Here is a 17,790-nt window from a genome sequence, read left to right as displayed (position 1 = left end):
TGTCGCCATTCAAACAGAAGGGGAATTAATCATTTGTTAAGTGTTTAGGTGTTTCTTTAGTGTGTGATGAGCCAAGATATAGAACCTTCCAATGTACGTATTGCAGATTGTTTCCACTTTAACCATATAAGTGATAAAACCGCAAAAAAAAAATGATGTGAACAAAAACAACTTATTTTTATAGCAAATGTGAACTAACTCATCCAACCCTAATTTACCTTCTTTTCCAGAAGGAGTTAAAATCAATAATATGAATATTTTATTGATTCCGTATCAGGAAAATGTACAGCATTACAGCTGAAGTGACCTAGCAATAAAAAAGAACTATCATAAAGAACACACAATAGTAATGGAATACACATGTAACAATGAAGACAAATCAGTACACATCCATGGCTAAACATGAGTAGCAGGATTTTAAAAGCTATGAGAACATATAAAGGTGTTAAGATATTGTGAAAATGTATTTCACTTAAAAGTGATGATGGCCCAGAGGACTTGCAAAATAAAATGTGTATATTTAATGTTATATTCCATTCCTTACACGATTAATGTAAATAGTATCCTGCTTTATTGTGTGTATACTGTACATTCCCTTCAATAGTGTTTTATTGTATTTGTTGGATACATTTTTTATCTTCGCGGTCAAGTTGTATTTTTTCGACAGCTGTTTTGTTTCTGTTTTGAGATGTTTACATTTTAAATTTATTTTTTATTTTTATACTTTTATTTCTAATGATGTGCAATGCCTTGTTTTGTATGCTGCTGCAACAAAAGAAATCCCAATTTAGGATCAATAAAGTACATCTTACACACAATTGCAGCAGTCTGTATTTGTGTACAGTTGTTTGAGACGTAAGCTTTTATTCTCAAACACAAATGCATGAAGTTCATTTCCCTTGGTAGATAAGGTTGAACAAAAAGATTTTACATTCTGACAGATAGCAAAACAGGAACCTAGACATGAATGCTAGTTGGGTAGCAACTCAAATTCAGATGAAAACACGTGTATAACCAGTACATTTATACCGTGTTGAAGCCAACTTCTAGTCTTCTATTTTGTGTTAACAGGATACAGCCAACATGTATAGGCCAAACAGTTACCTCATTGTTGAAAAATAATGAAGCAATGTCTTTAATGCAGTGCTGAGACCTTGTACAACTACAGTATTGTTTCTCTTCAGCAACTGTGAAAACCGGGACCTCCAGAGGTCCTGCTGGATATCGAGCTACTGATCACACGGATCACGACCCTGACTGCATCTGAAAAGCTGTGAGTGTGTTTGTGTGTACGTGCAAATCAAAACCGGGTTGGACCTGGCTTTACCCTGATACAATCAACACTCTCCTGCTCAACAGAATGCCAGCAGAGAGCAGGCGGATTGACTAAGGAGGAAGAAGTCAATACGGTGCAAACGTAATTACATCTGGTAGTTGAGACATCACTGGATTAGATACCCTGATCTAAGTATCACCATAATGTCAAGTAATTCAACGGAACCACAGTAAGGTCTATTTGTAGTTGACTGTATGCTTATGTTACCAAACACACAAGTATAGGCAAGAAACAAGAATGTGGTTCTGTCTACGATGTTCAAAAGTCAATGACAGGCCACCATTTTTATGCATCCTCCTCTTAGACAGTATGTAGCATAACAAAATGACATAATAAAATGATGACTGTTAAATATTGCAGGGATATTCACACAGGGTTGAATATAGGTCACTAATTCTACAGCCTTGCTCTGTGTTTTGAAGGCATAAATAAGGCATAAACAAACGAGCCAGCGGATGTTTAATGTGGCCACGCTGAGACTTTTCCTGTGATAAATGGGCTCTGAATAATGCATGCCGGTACAACGGAGGGGCTACAACCTTCAGGTTTGCCATCTGGTGTCCCACACTAGATACTGAGCAGCGAGCACAGAAGGAAAATTCACTGTCCCCCCCGTCAGATGGTGGGGGGATGTGAACTAACTGTTTATCAAGACACGCGAGATGAATGAAAACAACGTGTTCCGATTATACTTTATTAAATAATGATATTGATCAGTTGGGGGACCAAGCAACATGTTGATTCAATATGATTTTTGTTCTTTTTTTAAGGGGGGGGGGGGCAGTCACTATTCAAGTTCTACATTTTTGTTCTATTATTGTTTGATTTTTTTTAAATTATCAGTCAATTAAATTGAGATTGATCCAAATATTAATTTTATCAGAACTATTATATGTACATGCACTAGTAAAATATTGTATACAGCCCGGGCAAAAAAAAAGAGACCACTTCAGCGTTATCATTTTCTCTTATTTTATCATTTATAAGTCTTTAAGTTACACCTTTTCTTTTTTTTTTATTGTATTCTATAAACTCCTGAATTTTTCTCTGTGTTGAAATTCAACAAACACTGTAATGGCTGCCATACATGTAGAGAGAAAGATTTAAGAAACATTTGAGTAGTCTCTTAATTTTTTCCGGAGCTATATACACATTAGGATGTAATATATTATAATATAGTATATGAATAGTATACAATATAATATCCTACTAATCATGAGAAGGACACATGCATGTTAGCAGCAAACAAAGGTGAAGTTAAGGTATTGGAAATATGAACAACATCCAATCAGTAATGCAGTAAAATACTGCAAAAGGAATACATTTCTGTAACGTGTGACACTCAACTGAGTTTTGTTCAAGCACACATGCACCCAAAAAGCTCAATAGAAGAACCGAACAATGACCCCCCCAATTATCTCCGAGTCAAATCTGGACCCCACTCATTAATATCAGACCTGCAACCCAGCCATTATCTTTAAAAGGGCCCTAATTGTTACCCTTGTTCAAGCTGCAACCAGTGCCTGGCTTTCACAAAGATATCGTGGCTACTAATTATTGTTGATAAAACATATTTGTTCTCCAATGTATCCGTAAAAACATACATATTTTTTTTCCAGCCTCCGCCTACCCCAACATTGCTCACAAAGCCACTTAATCCTTGGTTAAAGGGACTGCCCTAAAATGATGGGAAACATGTTCTTGACTTAAAATGTAGTGGCTTAAAGAAACTCATTGATTGCTTCAGAACATAAACAGACAGTAAAAAAGGTGTTGCAAATTTTGTGTAGCACACAAATCAAACTATTAAATTGTGTTTTGAGATTTTTACATATAGTTTGAATGTAATTTCCTAACATAATATAACAAACATTCCATTTAAATGTTATAAGGAAATCTGTGGTAAATTCAGGATTGATTTATGGTCAGCCTTTTGATTACTGGCATAAATGACTATTACCACTATTTGGTAAGCAGTGTAGTGTGGGATTACACTGTGATTGGAGAAGGGGGTTTGTGTCATTATCCCCATCTCTATGATTCATAATGAGCGGACTAGGAAGACACACACAGTACCATGTTATTGAAGATTCATTTCAAACAGGAAGCATTGAATAGAGGATTACTGCACAACATAGTCTTTGACTTTTCAGTACAGGACAAACTATCTTTGCTTACTGACACACAATGTTTAAATGTTCCTTCACACATCAACATTACTCAATTCTTCAACAGTGACAGTTCATATGTCTACTTATCATGGCTAAATTTTGTTTGACAGGATTTTCTCTTAAAAGCCTTCCTAACCACTGTGGCGATTTTCCACTTTTAGAAAAAGTTCACCTAGGCTAGCTTAGCTTAGTTCACCCCATAACTATAGAGTAGTGCAGTGATGACGTATTTTTGTAGGCCAACCCGGAAGCTAGCATTGTGAGCGGTCCCTATACAAAAATAAGTGGGATTTTCACTCACTACTTTGGGATTTTTGAAGCGTAAATGCAATTGGAAGAAGTAAAAAGCTAACTTAATGCTTTAATTGCACATCACTACCGCTAAGCTAAAGTGTTATGTAACCAAGGTTTAAATAATCTATGCATGAAGAAGAACTGTTGAAAAGAAATCCACATTAAAATCTACTCAATTCATATTTAAAGTACAGAAGATAATGCCAGTATTAGAAATAATATGAAAATAAACCAATTATAAATATGAACAATGCCAGAAGAGATGAACTGGAAGTTATTTGGAAAGGATTGTTTCCTCCGCCAGCATCTACTTCCTGTTTAGTTTATTCCCGCTTTGTTGACCTCCGCACTTGGCGCTTCTTTTTTTCATGAGCTGCAACGAGGAGTGAGAGCAACTATCGAGACAAGCAACATATGAAACACGGAAAGAAAACCTATAAAAGTTTATTAAAAGTTGATAAAAAAAATCCGCTGGATAACTTCAACTCCGCGATCCTGTGAGAGCATGGCGAGAGGGACCTGTCATCGCTAGTCACGGAGGAGAAACACATTGGTGAGAGACATTTTGACCATGCTAAGCGCTAGCCACAAACGGTAACTCGAGTGCTAGCCACAAATGCTAACTCTCAATTGGAATGCCATTCACTTATGCTAAAGATGTTAGCGTTGTTATTTTGAATGTGAGATCTGATAGTATGTGTTTGTGAATCTATTTAACGTTTGGATATCTGTTATGGTATCCAAATGGTTAATTGTTTAGATTTAAGCACTTTAGGTTGTGCTGTTTAAGCACACCAATCTGCACTTTGTTAATTGTGCACACTATATGTTTTGGTTGTTTAAGCAAAGGATGCACACAGCATGTGTTTTCTTTTACTCATTATTATTGTTGTTGTACTATTAATATGTTATGCCAGTTTTGATATGTGAAAGTGAATGTTGATATGTGAAGGAGGAATAATGTTAGTTGTAATTCAGTGTGAACGGTTATTTCAGTAACTTTAGTTCTCTAATACTTTGAACTGATTAGAAGCTTGAATGTTCTGACCTTATTCACAATAGGTCAGGTTTTGTGTGGATCTGGAGAGTTCCAGACCCACCTGGAGTTGGAGCCTGGAGACTGTTGGACGTTTGATGGCGAGCTACTAGAGAGAGGAACTAGAATCTCAATCGCATGCAGAAGATTGGAACCCTGAACTTTAACAACTTTGTTTCCACACACACCCAACCAACGTACTCAACAGTGCGGAAGGACGAACACTTGCCACTTTCCCAGTGGACTGAACAGTATTATCTGCTGTGAGGAGCAGAAGGAGTTAGATTGCACATTGAACCTAAAGATTATCGATACAGCTGAATCATTTTGTTTTATTTTTATACTTACCCGGGTAAGAATAGTGTATTACTGTATAACTGTGTTCCTATTCATCCTTCCCTGTTTTCATTAAATGGGAAGAGTAGTTCTTTCTTTAGGAGAGATACTGTGTCTGAGTTGTTCCTGGTGTGTTGTTTGGTTTATCCTTGGCTCCGTAGTCGTATCAAGAGCTTCTGACATTACTAACCATATATAGATATCACATTTGTTTCTAAGGTTCTTAAATATATTTTGTAGCTCCCCTAAAAAGGGTTACAGTTAATACTCGCGTTCTAAAATGCATAATCAATTGATAATAATTTAATATTATTATTATCGTTCCTTCAACTGGATATAAATATTATTATAAGTCTTTGATTATGGATCTAATTGATTATGTTGATTACAGTATGTTCTTTCAACCGGATACTGAAGTGCTTCAATTGTATTTTAGCATGCAGGGGCTTTTGTTTTGAAATAACTTGAAGAGTTTTTTTTTTAAGATTTATCCTGTGCTATCGTTTTTTGGGATGCTGTTATTAAAACGACTTAAATACACATTTTGATGGCTAAAATACAATATATACAGGGTTCCCGCGGGTCCTTAAAAAGTCTTAAAAGCATTGAATTTATGAATTTGGAAATAATACCTTAAAAAGACTTGAAAAAGTCTTGAATTTTGATACCTGGGTCTTAAATTTGTGCAGTATGTAACTTCTCCGTATATCGCATTCTTTTAAAAAGTTTAATTTGTCAACCACTATTACTTTGATTAAATAACAGCCTAAATAAAGAGTGGCGGAACCAATAATTGAGAACGAACGCTGCCCCGGGTCGGAAGACGTCACTTTGCTACAGCATCATAGCAGCACAGACCAGAGATAGACAGACCAAGATACATTCTGTGGTTATGGGGAAATGCAAATTTAATGAAGCGTGGCGAGACAAACGAGCATTTCACTGGGTAAAACCTGTGGAAAACAACGTATTCAAAGCTTTTTGCACAGTATGCAAAAAAAAAATCCAGCTTGGTACCATGGGCGTGAAGGCTCTAGAGTCTCATGCTAAATCAGCCAAGCACATCAGTTCCATGAAGGTGAAGGATCAAACTCCCTCCGTCGCCGGGGTGTTTCAGCCTGCTAATGTTAGCCAGCTAGCTGATAATGTGTCTGAAGTAGCAGGTAACGTGAACCAGCCAGCTGCTAACGTTACTGCTACAGCCCTTCCAGCTACTAGCGCAACGCCCGTTAGTGTGGATCTGCGCACAGCCTTTGGGTCCACACCAACAATGAAAGCAGAGGTGTTGTGGACTCTCAACACAGTCGCCAAACATCAGTCCTACAATTCAAATGAGAACGTTTCCGATCTTTTCAAATTTATGTTCCCGGATTCAGACATAGCTACCACTTTCACGTGTGGTCCCGACAAAACGGCGTACATAGCCAAATTCGGTTTAGCGGTGTTCATCAAAGAGGAACTGGTGTCCAAAGTCAACAAATCGCCGTTCGTTCTGATGTTCGATGAGAGCCTCAACGAGACTACAAAAAATAAACAGCTGGATGTGCATGTCCGCTTCTGGGACGAGGGACAGGTTCAGTCCAGATATTTGGGCTCCCGGTTCATGGGACATTCCACTGCACAAGACCTGCTGTCACATCTCAAAGTAAGCATAACCTTTTTTACTCTGAATATTTCTCAGTTTATATTGATATCATTTTTGGGGTATACACAGTCCTGTAAAGGCAATGTCACAATGACCAATTAGGCACTTCCCTTAACAATATGTGCTGCTCATCTATTCATCTTATCTTGGGTAATCAAATGCAGCACTTTTTTCAGGAATGTATGGACAAACTGAACCTCAAGGACTTGGTGTCCATTTCAATGGATGGGCCCAGTGTTAACTGGAAACTGTTCGAACTTTTCCAGAAAGATCAAGCTGAGCAGTACGGAGGTGAGGAGTTTATAGGCCTAATGTTATTTCTGTGTGTGTGGGTGAGAGTGTATGTGATCCATTAGTAATATTAAAGTAAAATAGTAAGTATTTGTAGTGCAGTTTACATTGAATAAACAAGTTCAAAGTAATACAGAGAACTGCTATGGAGAATTTGGTTTCTAATATCAAGTTTGCAATGAAACCCTCAGGTCTTCAGCTCATTTGTGTGGGGAGCTGTGGCCTACACACGCTACACAATGCTTTCAAGTGTGGGTTCACTGCATGGCTGCTGGACAAGTTGCTGAGAGCAATGCACACATTGTTTAACAATGTGCCTGCCAGGAGAGAGGATTACGTCACCGTAACCAAGTCCAGTGTGTTCCCCCTTTTTTTCTGTGCCCATCGTTGGGTAGAAAACCTTCCGGTTGTGGAGAGAGCCCTGGTAGTCTGGCCATCACTTCTTCTGTACATGGAAGCTGTGAAAACAAAAAAACTCCCTAACCCTGGAACAGGTGGGCCCTACTAAAATGCTGTGAATAGGTCTGTGACTGTGTCTTTACCCTGGTGGTGGTGTGGCCTTTTCATAGTTTTTGTTGAAATGTCCTGCCTCTGTCCCTTTCACAGGATCTTATGACACAGTTGCAGCAGCCATAAAGGATCCACTCATTCTGGCCAAATTTCACTTCTACGCAGCACTTGCCAGGACCTTCACGCCCTTCCTAACAAAATATCAAACAGACGAGCCGGTGCTCCCATTCCTCTCCAAGGACCTGACCGAATTGATGATAGTAATAATTTACTTCACGTTATAATAACCAATGATTGGGCTCAATTGATACATTTTGACAATATGGGGCTTTTGGTTTAGAGGTGTAAAAAATGATTGATGTTGGTGATTAGGAGATAAAGCCGCACCAGACATTTTTGTGTTTGTCTGTTGACAGAGTCTACTCAGACGCTTCATAAAGAGAGAAGTTCTCAACGATATCACTGCCCTGCAGCTGACCAAACTGGATGTCACAGACAAGACCATCTGGCTCAGCCCACAAAACATCAGCATTGGTCTAGGTGCAGAGTCAGTTCTTAAGGTAGTGGGATGTTTTCAAAGATCATTTTACAAATGGTTAGGCGAAACCAGGTCAGTGAAGGCATGTTCTATATTCATGGCTTATTTCTTTCTCTCTAGAGCATTAAAGGTGCAGAGCTCAGGGTGCTAGAGTTCAAGAGAGAGTGCATGCAGGGACTGTGTAACATCATCAGGAAAGTGCAGGACAAAAGCCCCCTCAAGTATCTGACTGTTAGGCAGATGGTGTGCCTGGATCCGTCAGTAATGTATAGAGAACCAGAAAGATGCAGGAATCACATGAAAGGGCATGGTTCAGAGGTTTCTCCAGGACAAACAGCTAACTAATACTTCTGCGGGTAGGAATAAGAGAGGCAAATTATAGGCTACACATGAATTTATTTTCAATCTGATTTTCTGGCAATGCCCAATGATTTATCTATGTTTTTCTCAAATTTTTCTCATCTGTTTTGTCATAGGGGATGTCATACTGCAGCAGTTTGACAGTCTCCTGTCCTTGGAGAGCCGGAGTGAGGACTTCCTCTACTTTGCTCCCATGCAGAAGAGGCTGGACATCTTCCTGAGCAGTGCCATGGAGCCTTATCCAGAGCTGTGGGCCTTCTGCAAGAAGCTGCTCATCCTCTCCCACGGCCAAGCTACTGTTGAACGTGGATTCTCCATCAATAAAGAGGTGGAGTCAGATCATTTGCACGAGGACACTGTGGTCACACGGAGGCTGGTGTGTGACTACATTATACAACATGGAGGTGTTACCAAGGTAAGATGAATCCTGCCTGCACTAGTAATATGCTGTTGACTTAAAAGTTGATAGAATCAACATAGTTGGTCTCTAGAGTTTGTCACTGACTCTGGTTCTCTTTTCCCAACCCGATACCCAGGTTCCACTCAGTAAACCACTACTGACAAGTGTAGCAAGAGCAAGGACAAGGTATCGTATCCACCTTGAGAACGAAAGAAAGAAGAGGGAGGCAAAAGACCAGGCTCTCAAGAGGAAGGAGGCAGAGGACTGTCTGCAGGAGCTGAAGGTGAAGAGGATACGCGTAAAGGAGGTATCTGAGGGTCTGGCTAGGGATGCGGACAGGCTGGCTGAGCAGGCTGAAGCAAAGGCAGGGAGCAAAATGGCTGACCTGATCTCCAGGTCCAACCTCCTGCGGAGAGGCCATAAGGAGAAGTTGGCAGAACTGGCTCTCCTTGATAAAGAGATCGCTGCTAAAAGTGAAGAGCTTAGGAGTTGACTTTGATCTTTATTTTATTTATTGTTAAGTTGATTTTCTTTGTTTGTTGTTCTGGAGTCTCTCTACTCCCCATATTCCCAGCATGGAATAAGCTAGCTAATAAATAGATTTGTCACACCTCTGTTTGACTTGTTGTCTGTGGTCTGTGCTGTGATGCTGTGGTGTTGTACTCACTATTCACTACTGTGCTGCAAGTTACATAATTCTTCCATAAGGCTTTACAGTCCACATTTTCACATTTGTTTGAGAAATAATAACGTTATTAATCATAATAAACACATTTAAAAAAAAAAAAAAGTTTTTCTTTGCCGGTATGTCTGTGAAATAGGCCGTGAAATAGGTATTAAGTTTTGACATGAATGGTCTTAAAAAGGTCTGAAAAAGACTTGAATTTGACTTGAAGAAACCTGTAGGAACCCTGTATATAGTATGTTTTTCCCATATTGGGCTATTTACGTATTGGGCTCTTTCCCATTGATTCCAGAGCAGCAGAAAGCCTACACATTTTTCGTCAGAGACTGAAAACCCACATATATCCACTGCCCTTAAAAAAAAATTATATATATATATACAATTCTCACTGCTGTAGATAGCACTTTAAAGGATAAAGCTTATGTGAAGCCAACGCAGTAGCACTTACAATGGTTTGGCTTATTGAAAGCTAATGTACTTTCAGGATTATTGCTTTTTAAGTTTATTTTCTTCATAGTTGTATCCAATCCTTTCGTTGCTTTGAATAAAAATGACAGCTATCTGCAATGTAATGATACACTTTCAGATTCAACAAAAGAAAATGAGCTACCTCTGTTACATGCAGCCTGGTATATGGACAGTAAACATGTGCTCTTACAAAAACCTGAACCTGACATGTTCTAATCCTCTGGATGCACAAGGAAAATGAAGGACCCATTTTGGATTTGCACGGGTTCAATATGGATCACGCACTGGCTGCTGTTCTTGTTAGCACTAAGCCCACTGCCAAACCATATTTTTCAAAGCCTGTGCATTTGGGAGGAAAAACCAGCGGGGGTTTTCAACCTAACACCTCGACAGGGCATTGATGGGGAGGAAATGGCAGATCTACCCGTGCACAAAACGAGACCCCGGATTTGCCCTTAAAAATACAGTTTTTAGAGCCAATCTGCTTTCCACAAAAAGGGGTCAAGCGAGGCAGAGAGATAAATAAATTGCTTTGCTACTCCTAGGCTGTATACTCTGCCTTGTTCCAACCAGGTCATAAGAAGCATACACCTCTCTACATGCATATATCGAAGATAAAACAAATACCAATAGAGGACATGAGTGGCTATTTAAAGCAGTGCAGACAAGGGAAAACGAGCTGAGGAGAAAAATAGAGAGCAGATAATCATAGAAGGAAGGGTAGGGAAAGATAAAAGAAAAAGAAAAATGATCAGAGTAGAGCACAGGGTAGGATTAAGGCTCTTACAGGACCATAAAATAATGCTAAATTCTGTAGAGCCGATTCAGATCTGAAGATAGAGGGAAGGTAAAGCAGAGTGTGATAAGAAATGCTTGTAAGTGGAGTTTTCACGCCTTCATGCTTGCAGCTGTTGTAACCCAACTGCACAAAAAAAATGCTTTTTATTTCAAAAAACAGTAAAAAGTAGACAGGGTGTTACATATTCCTCTGTTGCTTTGCTTTTTAAGCATTTATGCTTCTGCACGGAACACAATGACTAATCTGCTTGTGAAAATCTAATTCTGTACTTTGATAAATGCCATTAGTGCATAACCCTTTGTAATGGATTCCCAATAATCATGGGCGTGGTTAGGCTGGGAAAGACGACTACAACTGATGCTGTTTTTTTTTTTTGGAAAGAGCTGCAGAGTGAATGAGGATTAGGAGTAGAAATGATGGGATTTTGATGCTGAAAGGCCTGGCTGAGAAGCAGCGCAGCATGAGCCTGTGAAGCATAGCGGGTGAGGAGACGCAGGCTGGGTTTCAGCTTCTCGAGCAGACAATGTCGCATCTCCCACACAAAATATTGCATTGATTATTGCAGAGAACGGAGCCAGGGACCATGGCTTTCTCCCGTACAATGCTGGAATGAGGGATGCTGTCTGGTAATACCTGGTTAATGTCAACAAATTGACAGCCCAAGTCGATATGCTTTTTCTTGGTGCCTCTGTCGATTCACAATATCTTTTCTCCCTTGCTCGGCTCTTCTCTGGCTGTACCTTTCTATATTAAGGACATGGAGCTTTCACAGTTGAATGCGTTTTTCAGCACAATTATCTTGTGCTGGCATTTCAGCAATAATCCAAAGATTTGTGTGTTTTCTTCAAAAGGTCCTGCACACTCACACAGGGGTTTGGAGTTATTCTATAGCCAACTGTTGCTCTGTTCATGCTGGTTTTGAGAATTTTGCTAGGTATGACATGTGCTGACCATACTCCAATTACTTATAGGAAGGAAGAAAACCTTAATCAAGCACAGTGTGCAAAGTGCAGTCCTTGGAGGGTCAAGATAAAAGGCTGTTATTATAATGTATTGTAACTAACAGCCTTAACTTTTGTGATCCATTGTCGTCGCTATGACATACCCATTGGTGATATCCAATTGTCGAGAAAAGTGCAACAATGTTGTAGTAACTAAAGTAAAAACACTATGAAAGGAAAAGGTTGTAAGACTAAAACACAGAGAGCACCCAGACTCTGTTAGTAAGCTTTCAATCACAAGGTAGCCTCGCCCTAAAGCATATGCTGTTTTATTGTTTTAATTATCTCTGAATGGGACCATAATAAAAGACAATGAACATGCTGTAATATAGCAGTCTTAAAACCAGCAACTGAAAACATGCATTTATCAGGAAATTGTTGACTGAGACAATAAACCACATGTGACAAGTTTCCAGGACTTCCTCTCAATTTGACTTATTTTTGCAACCAGTGAATTCTCCATTAAGTCTGACGTTGAATTTGGACATGACTTCTTTTTTCGCATGTTGGGCGTCAGTTCAACGTTCAAATCATAGTGACAGTCCTGGTGATAGTTGATACATACGTTTAACGGACAGTGGGCCTAAAATATGGAAGGTAAACTTGTGTCATAGGTGACTGCAAGTTGCAGAGGCTGATTGATCAAATCGAACCTGTGTGGTTTTGCTAAAGAATTATACTTTTCAGACAGTAGAATGCAATAAAGCAGATCAACACGTATACCATTGCACCAAAAGGAAAATGGCCCATTACAGAGAAGCAAAGGCAAAGCAACACTTAATTGAAATTGTGCATGCAGCCACATTGTACTTCACAGCAAAGCAAAGAAGTTGTAAAATATACACATCAGTGCACCAAAACAATCAGATCTAATTAAACACAACCACAACAAAACAAAGCTACTCAAATGGCAGGAGTAAATGAATGCTTCCTCTCCGACGTCAACAATGTTAAACTTAAAACATAGCAATTTAGAAGTGTAATCAAACAGCTAAGAGAGACACTAAAAACCAAAATAAGTTCACCAAGTTTTAAGTGGATAAATCGAACAATCAGACAGACAGACAAGCAGTTAATAAATCCTCATGAGGAAGTCCAACTGATAATATGTCAAATTTAGTAAGGATTTGATAACCGCTGCATCTGTGTGGGAGAACAGAAATAAAACAATTTACTGTAGAAATTAATGAATGTACTGTATTTGCTTTCTCTTCTTTCAAGTAAACAATCCTTTCAATCCTAGAACTGGCGTCAGCAACCTCTGATTTGTGTATTCACAGTGGAGAATAGAGCATTTCAAAAGGAATGTGTATTCTCTTCATTTCAAGGAGATACTGTGACACTGAAATAAAAAACTAAAATGCTTTACTTCTTACTATGTCAACATAAATCTTGAGTTTCCGACCCCCATTCCTGGTAAACTCATCATGGATAACTCCAAGGAGGAGCAAAAAAGATCTTTGGAAAGCTGAGCAAAGCAAGTGTATTCCTAAGTAGTTCAATAAGTCTTTAAACTCAACCACAGCTGAAATGTAATTGCTGCTCATGAGAACGGGAAAAGCCGTTTACAGTCGGAGAATACACAAACAAATCACTTATTAGAATGACAAAGCATCTATTTTTGACTTTAAACATCAAACATGAAACAGTTCAGAAATAAGAGATATGTCTCACTTAGTAAACATTTTAAAGAACAGGGCCTGCATAGCTCTCCAGACACATTTTATGAGAAGAGGGGGTCAAATTGCTCTTTTAATAGAAAAGGTTGCAGACCCCTGTCCTAGAAAAAATAGCAAGGTAAAAACCCGTTCCTATTTCTGTACTGGTACTTCATAGAAATTAGCTCGAAGTCAACTGCGAAATGCTAGAGACTTCACAAACGATCCGACAAACAGTTTCTCCCTGTCAGGGATGCGCTCAGCGGTTTTCCTACGCATCTTGGCTGCACCCCCATGTGCGGTAAGTGTGGTAAACGTTATGTAATTGTAGAGTGCTGCAGATGGTGGAGTTGCCTGCTGTTATAACTCACTTAGTTGATAAGGACGCTCACCATCACCTTCCTTTCCTGTCACTGGCTGTTGCCATAGTGATACAAGGAAATGGGAATTGCTTAGTGTGAGAGTCAACAGGTGTGTTCATCTTTAAAAACAAGCCAGACTCTGCTTTTTAACCACGTTTCATGGTCGGTATGAAATGTGTTCTCTTGCAATGTTCAGAACAAAATCTTATTCTAAAAGGTTTATTTATACTGTTATGGGACACTTAAAATCTCTGATACTAATGAAATCATTTGAACTACATATCACACCGATAAGGAAACTAATAAATTAAAAGTTGTTTAAATGATTTGAATACAAATGAAAGCCAACAATGGAAAGTGCATTAGCTGGAATTAATTAATTTGACTCACTAATAATATACAAACTATTATTTAAGAACAATTTATTGAAAAAATAACAGACAGGGTCAGCATTTTAACGCACATAATCCCACTTATTACACTACTACCTATTAAAAAAAAAAAAAACTTGACTCACATGTATTTTGTTCCTTCCACTAAGAAAAAAATAAGTACATTTCACTGCATACCAACGGCAAAAACTGTGGCAACAGCAACGTGACTTGAAATGACGGCAGCACTGATCGAGGTTTTCTGTAACCGTCCAAGTTTTTTCACACTTTCTTTTCCAAGCAGTCTTTAACCACTGCAGAGCCATATCATGTTCCTGTTAGTGTTCACTTCCTGTCTGTCTTCTTCTGCTGTTTCCTTTAGTGTGTATTTCCTGTCTGTCTTCTTCTGCTGTTCCCGTGAATTTTTACTTCCTGTCCGTCTTCTTCTGCTGTTCCCGTGAATGTTTACTTCCTGTCTGTCTTCTTCTGCTGTTCCCGTGAATTGTTACTTCCTGTCCGTCTTCTTCTGCTGTTCCCCTGAATGTTTACTTCCTGTCTGTCTTCTTCTGCTGTTCCCGTGAATGTTTACTTCTGTCTGTCTTCTTCTGCTGTTCCCGTGAATGTTTACTTCCGGTCTGTCTTCTTCTGCTGTTCCCGTGAATGTTTACTTCTTGTTTGTCTTCTTCTGCTGTTCCCATTACTTCCTGTCCATCATCTTCTGCTAATTTACATCCAACGCTGTCTTTTAACATTATTTACTTCTCTTCTTCTGTTTTTATTTTCTTTACTTGGGACAGTTAAACCATCCAAAGTTTTGTGCTCTCCACAAAATTTTAAAAATGAATATTCAAAAAGCATTCCATAGTGTCTTCTGATAGAGAAAAACCTACTGTATGTTTGTTGTCCACAGCTGGAGTTAAATTTATTCAACTTTAGATTGAAATGACTGTGCATAGTCCCTCGATCCTATACCAATGGTATGTTATCCTTAGCCGAGAATTAACAATCTCTAAAATCTCCAAATGACCTATTAGAATTCCTGTATATTAATTTCCCATAGTTTGTTATAATATTCCAATTTCATATGGAATTATTCCTCCAGTTTTTGATTAAAAAAAGCAAAAATCATTAAAAAATGTCTTCCTAGCTAGCTCTCTGCAGCTTGACACATTTTTTATTATGATTTGATTTGATTTGATGAAACAGAGCAGTCTCATAACATAATTCAATAAAGATTGCATGTGTCTGGAATACATAAAATAAACCTGATTGATTCTGGAGGTTTATCTCAACAGTGGGTGCTTTATTTTCATTGCTACCCACAATGAATTGAAGGCCTGTTTTCGCTGAAAGAAGCCAGCCTTTCACTATAAAACCATGGATAATCTACCGTAACGTAAATTGCCAATAGTGTGTTATAAAGACTCTGGTGTGTCCTAATATGATTGAATTATTCTTTAAACATCTCTTGATGCAGAACCGCAGTGGAACACACAATTACAAAGCATTGCGGGAAATCTACAAGGATTGCCAGGACTGTTTTTCAGCCTTATTACACTGAAATAAATAGATGCAATTTACTTTGTACTTGTCTAAGCACTAAACATGCATATTTACTGGCATATGTACATGTTTTCATTTCACAATCAAGAAATAAACTGCATTTATTAGGTGCGAATAAAGAAATGGATGTGGGATGGATGGATAGGTTCATTGAGGAATTTAAGCCATAATAGACATTTTGAATTATTTATGTAATCAATACCACGTCCCTGGGTCTTCAAGAGGATGCAATGGAAGCATATTGTTCTCCTTGAGGGGCTAACTTTTCACACACACATCAGAAAAATAGGACACAAAGTCTGGTCTTACTCCCAGTGCGTCCAACACCAATGCATGGGCAGTGGCCATGGTGTATTGATACCAACGGACTACCATCCTTTAGCAATTCAGTTAGACACGCTGGGTATCAACTAACTTCAGTAAAAACTAAACTCCTGAGCTGTGTGAAGTGTATATGTTTATAGCATTTATCTGTTAACAGCTAACATTTTTATTTATCTTTAGATATATTATAATATTATATTTATTTGTAGAGTTTAAAATCATGTGTTTAGTTTACCTATTCTATTTAACATGTATTTAGGTTACTTATTTCTGCATTAACTTGAACATTGTTCACTTGCAACATCCTCTTGCACACTTGTATTATTATTTAAGTTTATTTTTGCACTATTTTTCTGTTTATGTGTTATTTTTTATGTATGTTTAACTGTTCGAGGAGCCTGAGACTTTCCATTGCCAAAACTACACTGTAGCTATTGTGCAAAGGACAATAACACTTTGAACCCAACATATTGTAAGTCTGCCAAAGGCTTGTGATGGAGGAGTGGTGAATTGGTCAGACAAACAGTTTCATGACTTTACATATCATTTGGCTGGCATTTTTATCCAAAGCAACTAACTTCCATAACATAGACCTGCCAACAGGTGCAGTTTGGGGTATATCATGCCCAAACACCCATTGACTTGTTGACAACAGAGACTTTGGATTGAACAACGGACCCTCTGATTAATCAGACTTTCAAAGTGTTGCCTTTGTATTCTTACCAACAACTTTAAGTCACATGACACAACATCTCGTTAGCTATAAAGTCACAGGATATAAAAGTAGCTTAGGTAACAAATATTGTCATTTCAATCCTAACCATTACCTTTTTTTCTAATCCTAAACAAGTGCTTTTGTTGCCTGAAGTGGGACCCTTTCACAACGTTAGCCAAATCTTACAACGTTCTGCATCAAGGCACAATGTAAAAGGAAGGGGGCCCGTAAAGAGGCTACTGTCCCAAATGATGGAGGGATCACAAAATATTTTAAATAAATGGGCGTTTGACTCACATGATTTGTTCAGTGTTGATATCTGTAGGGATTCAGTGTGGTACAATTCAAACCTTCTAAAATGTGTAACCTTCCATCAGTATATTTAACACTAGAACCGCCAACAGGTACATTTTACCCGCAGCTGTTTCTTGATTGTCTGTAACTTTGTTTCAATAAAATATTCAAGTCTCCCAGTCTGTGACTTTTCCTGAAAGTGTGTTATGTAACACCCTCTGCTGTAAAGAATTGTCAATATGAAGTCAGATTGAAAAAAATGGCCATTTATACCTTTCAATGCCAGCAGGTAATATTTACCCCTATAGAAAATGCAGTGATTTTCGCGCTATTTATTTTGTATGTAAAGATAAACATGACGTGTTGCTATAGCAATGCCTAGTGTGTACTGCTGTTCCTTATAGAGCCGGTCATGTTTTGTAGAGACTTTTAAAAGGGACAAAAGAAAGAGACTCCTGAATGTACAGGAGGCATTAGCGCTGCTAAACCGTCTGAGTGAAAAACAGTCTGATGGTGAGGAGGCGTCAGGACTGAGTGATTTGTCCTGGGTTCGTTCTGCCGCTGATGGGTCCTCTGACAGCGATCCAGAGCCTCCGTGGAAAGTGAAGCCGTAATTGTATTAAAGACTAGAAA

At 38.5% G+C, this 17,790-nt stretch overlaps 2 protein-coding genes across 2 annotated transcripts in view; one reads left to right on the top strand and one right to left on the bottom strand.

Annotated features, from left to right (window-relative positions):
• The window catches only part of LOC134870249 (inactive N-acetylated-alpha-linked acidic dipeptidase-like protein 2), a 555,262-nt gene that overhangs the window by 374,892 nt on the left and 162,580 nt on the right, over positions 1-17,790 (bottom strand). The window lies entirely within an intron of this gene.
• On the top strand, positions 5,745-9,695 carry LOC134869728 (uncharacterized). The gene is made up of 6 exons (XM_063891607.1): positions 5,745-7,109; positions 7,301-7,603; positions 7,716-7,879; positions 8,036-8,159; positions 8,634-8,932; positions 9,054-9,695. Exons 1-6 carry the CDS (start codon positions 6,938-6,940, stop codon positions 9,408-9,410), a joined length of 1,419 nt encoding a protein of 472 aa, XP_063747677.1. The 5' UTR covers positions 5,745-6,937; the 3' UTR covers positions 9,411-9,695.

Source organism: Eleginops maclovinus, chromosome 9, assembly GCF_036324505.1.
Source record: "Eleginops maclovinus isolate JMC-PN-2008 ecotype Puerto Natales chromosome 9, JC_Emac_rtc_rv5, whole genome shotgun sequence".
NCBI lineage: Eukaryota > Metazoa > Chordata > Actinopteri > Perciformes > Eleginopidae > Eleginops > Eleginops maclovinus.
The sequence above is the reverse complement of the archived record's forward strand: the minus strand, read 5'-3'. Positions and strand labels throughout refer to the sequence as shown.

What these genes read in the sequence shown, in the direction of transcription:
- LOC134869728 (XM_063891607.1), top strand. Translation starts at nt 6,938, where the DNA reads ATGTGCTGCTCATCTATTCATCTTATCTTGGGTAATCAAATGCAGCAC. An exon ending in TCAAGCTGAGCAGTACGGAG is followed by an intron (nt 7,110 to 7,300) that starts GTGAGGAGTTTA and finishes TGAAACCCTCAG; the next exon opens with GTCTTCAGCTCATTTGTGTG. An exon ending in ACCTGACCGAATTGATGATA is followed by an intron (nt 7,880 to 8,035) that starts GTAATAATTTAC and finishes GTCTGTTGACAG; the next exon opens with AGTCTACTCAGACGCTTCAT.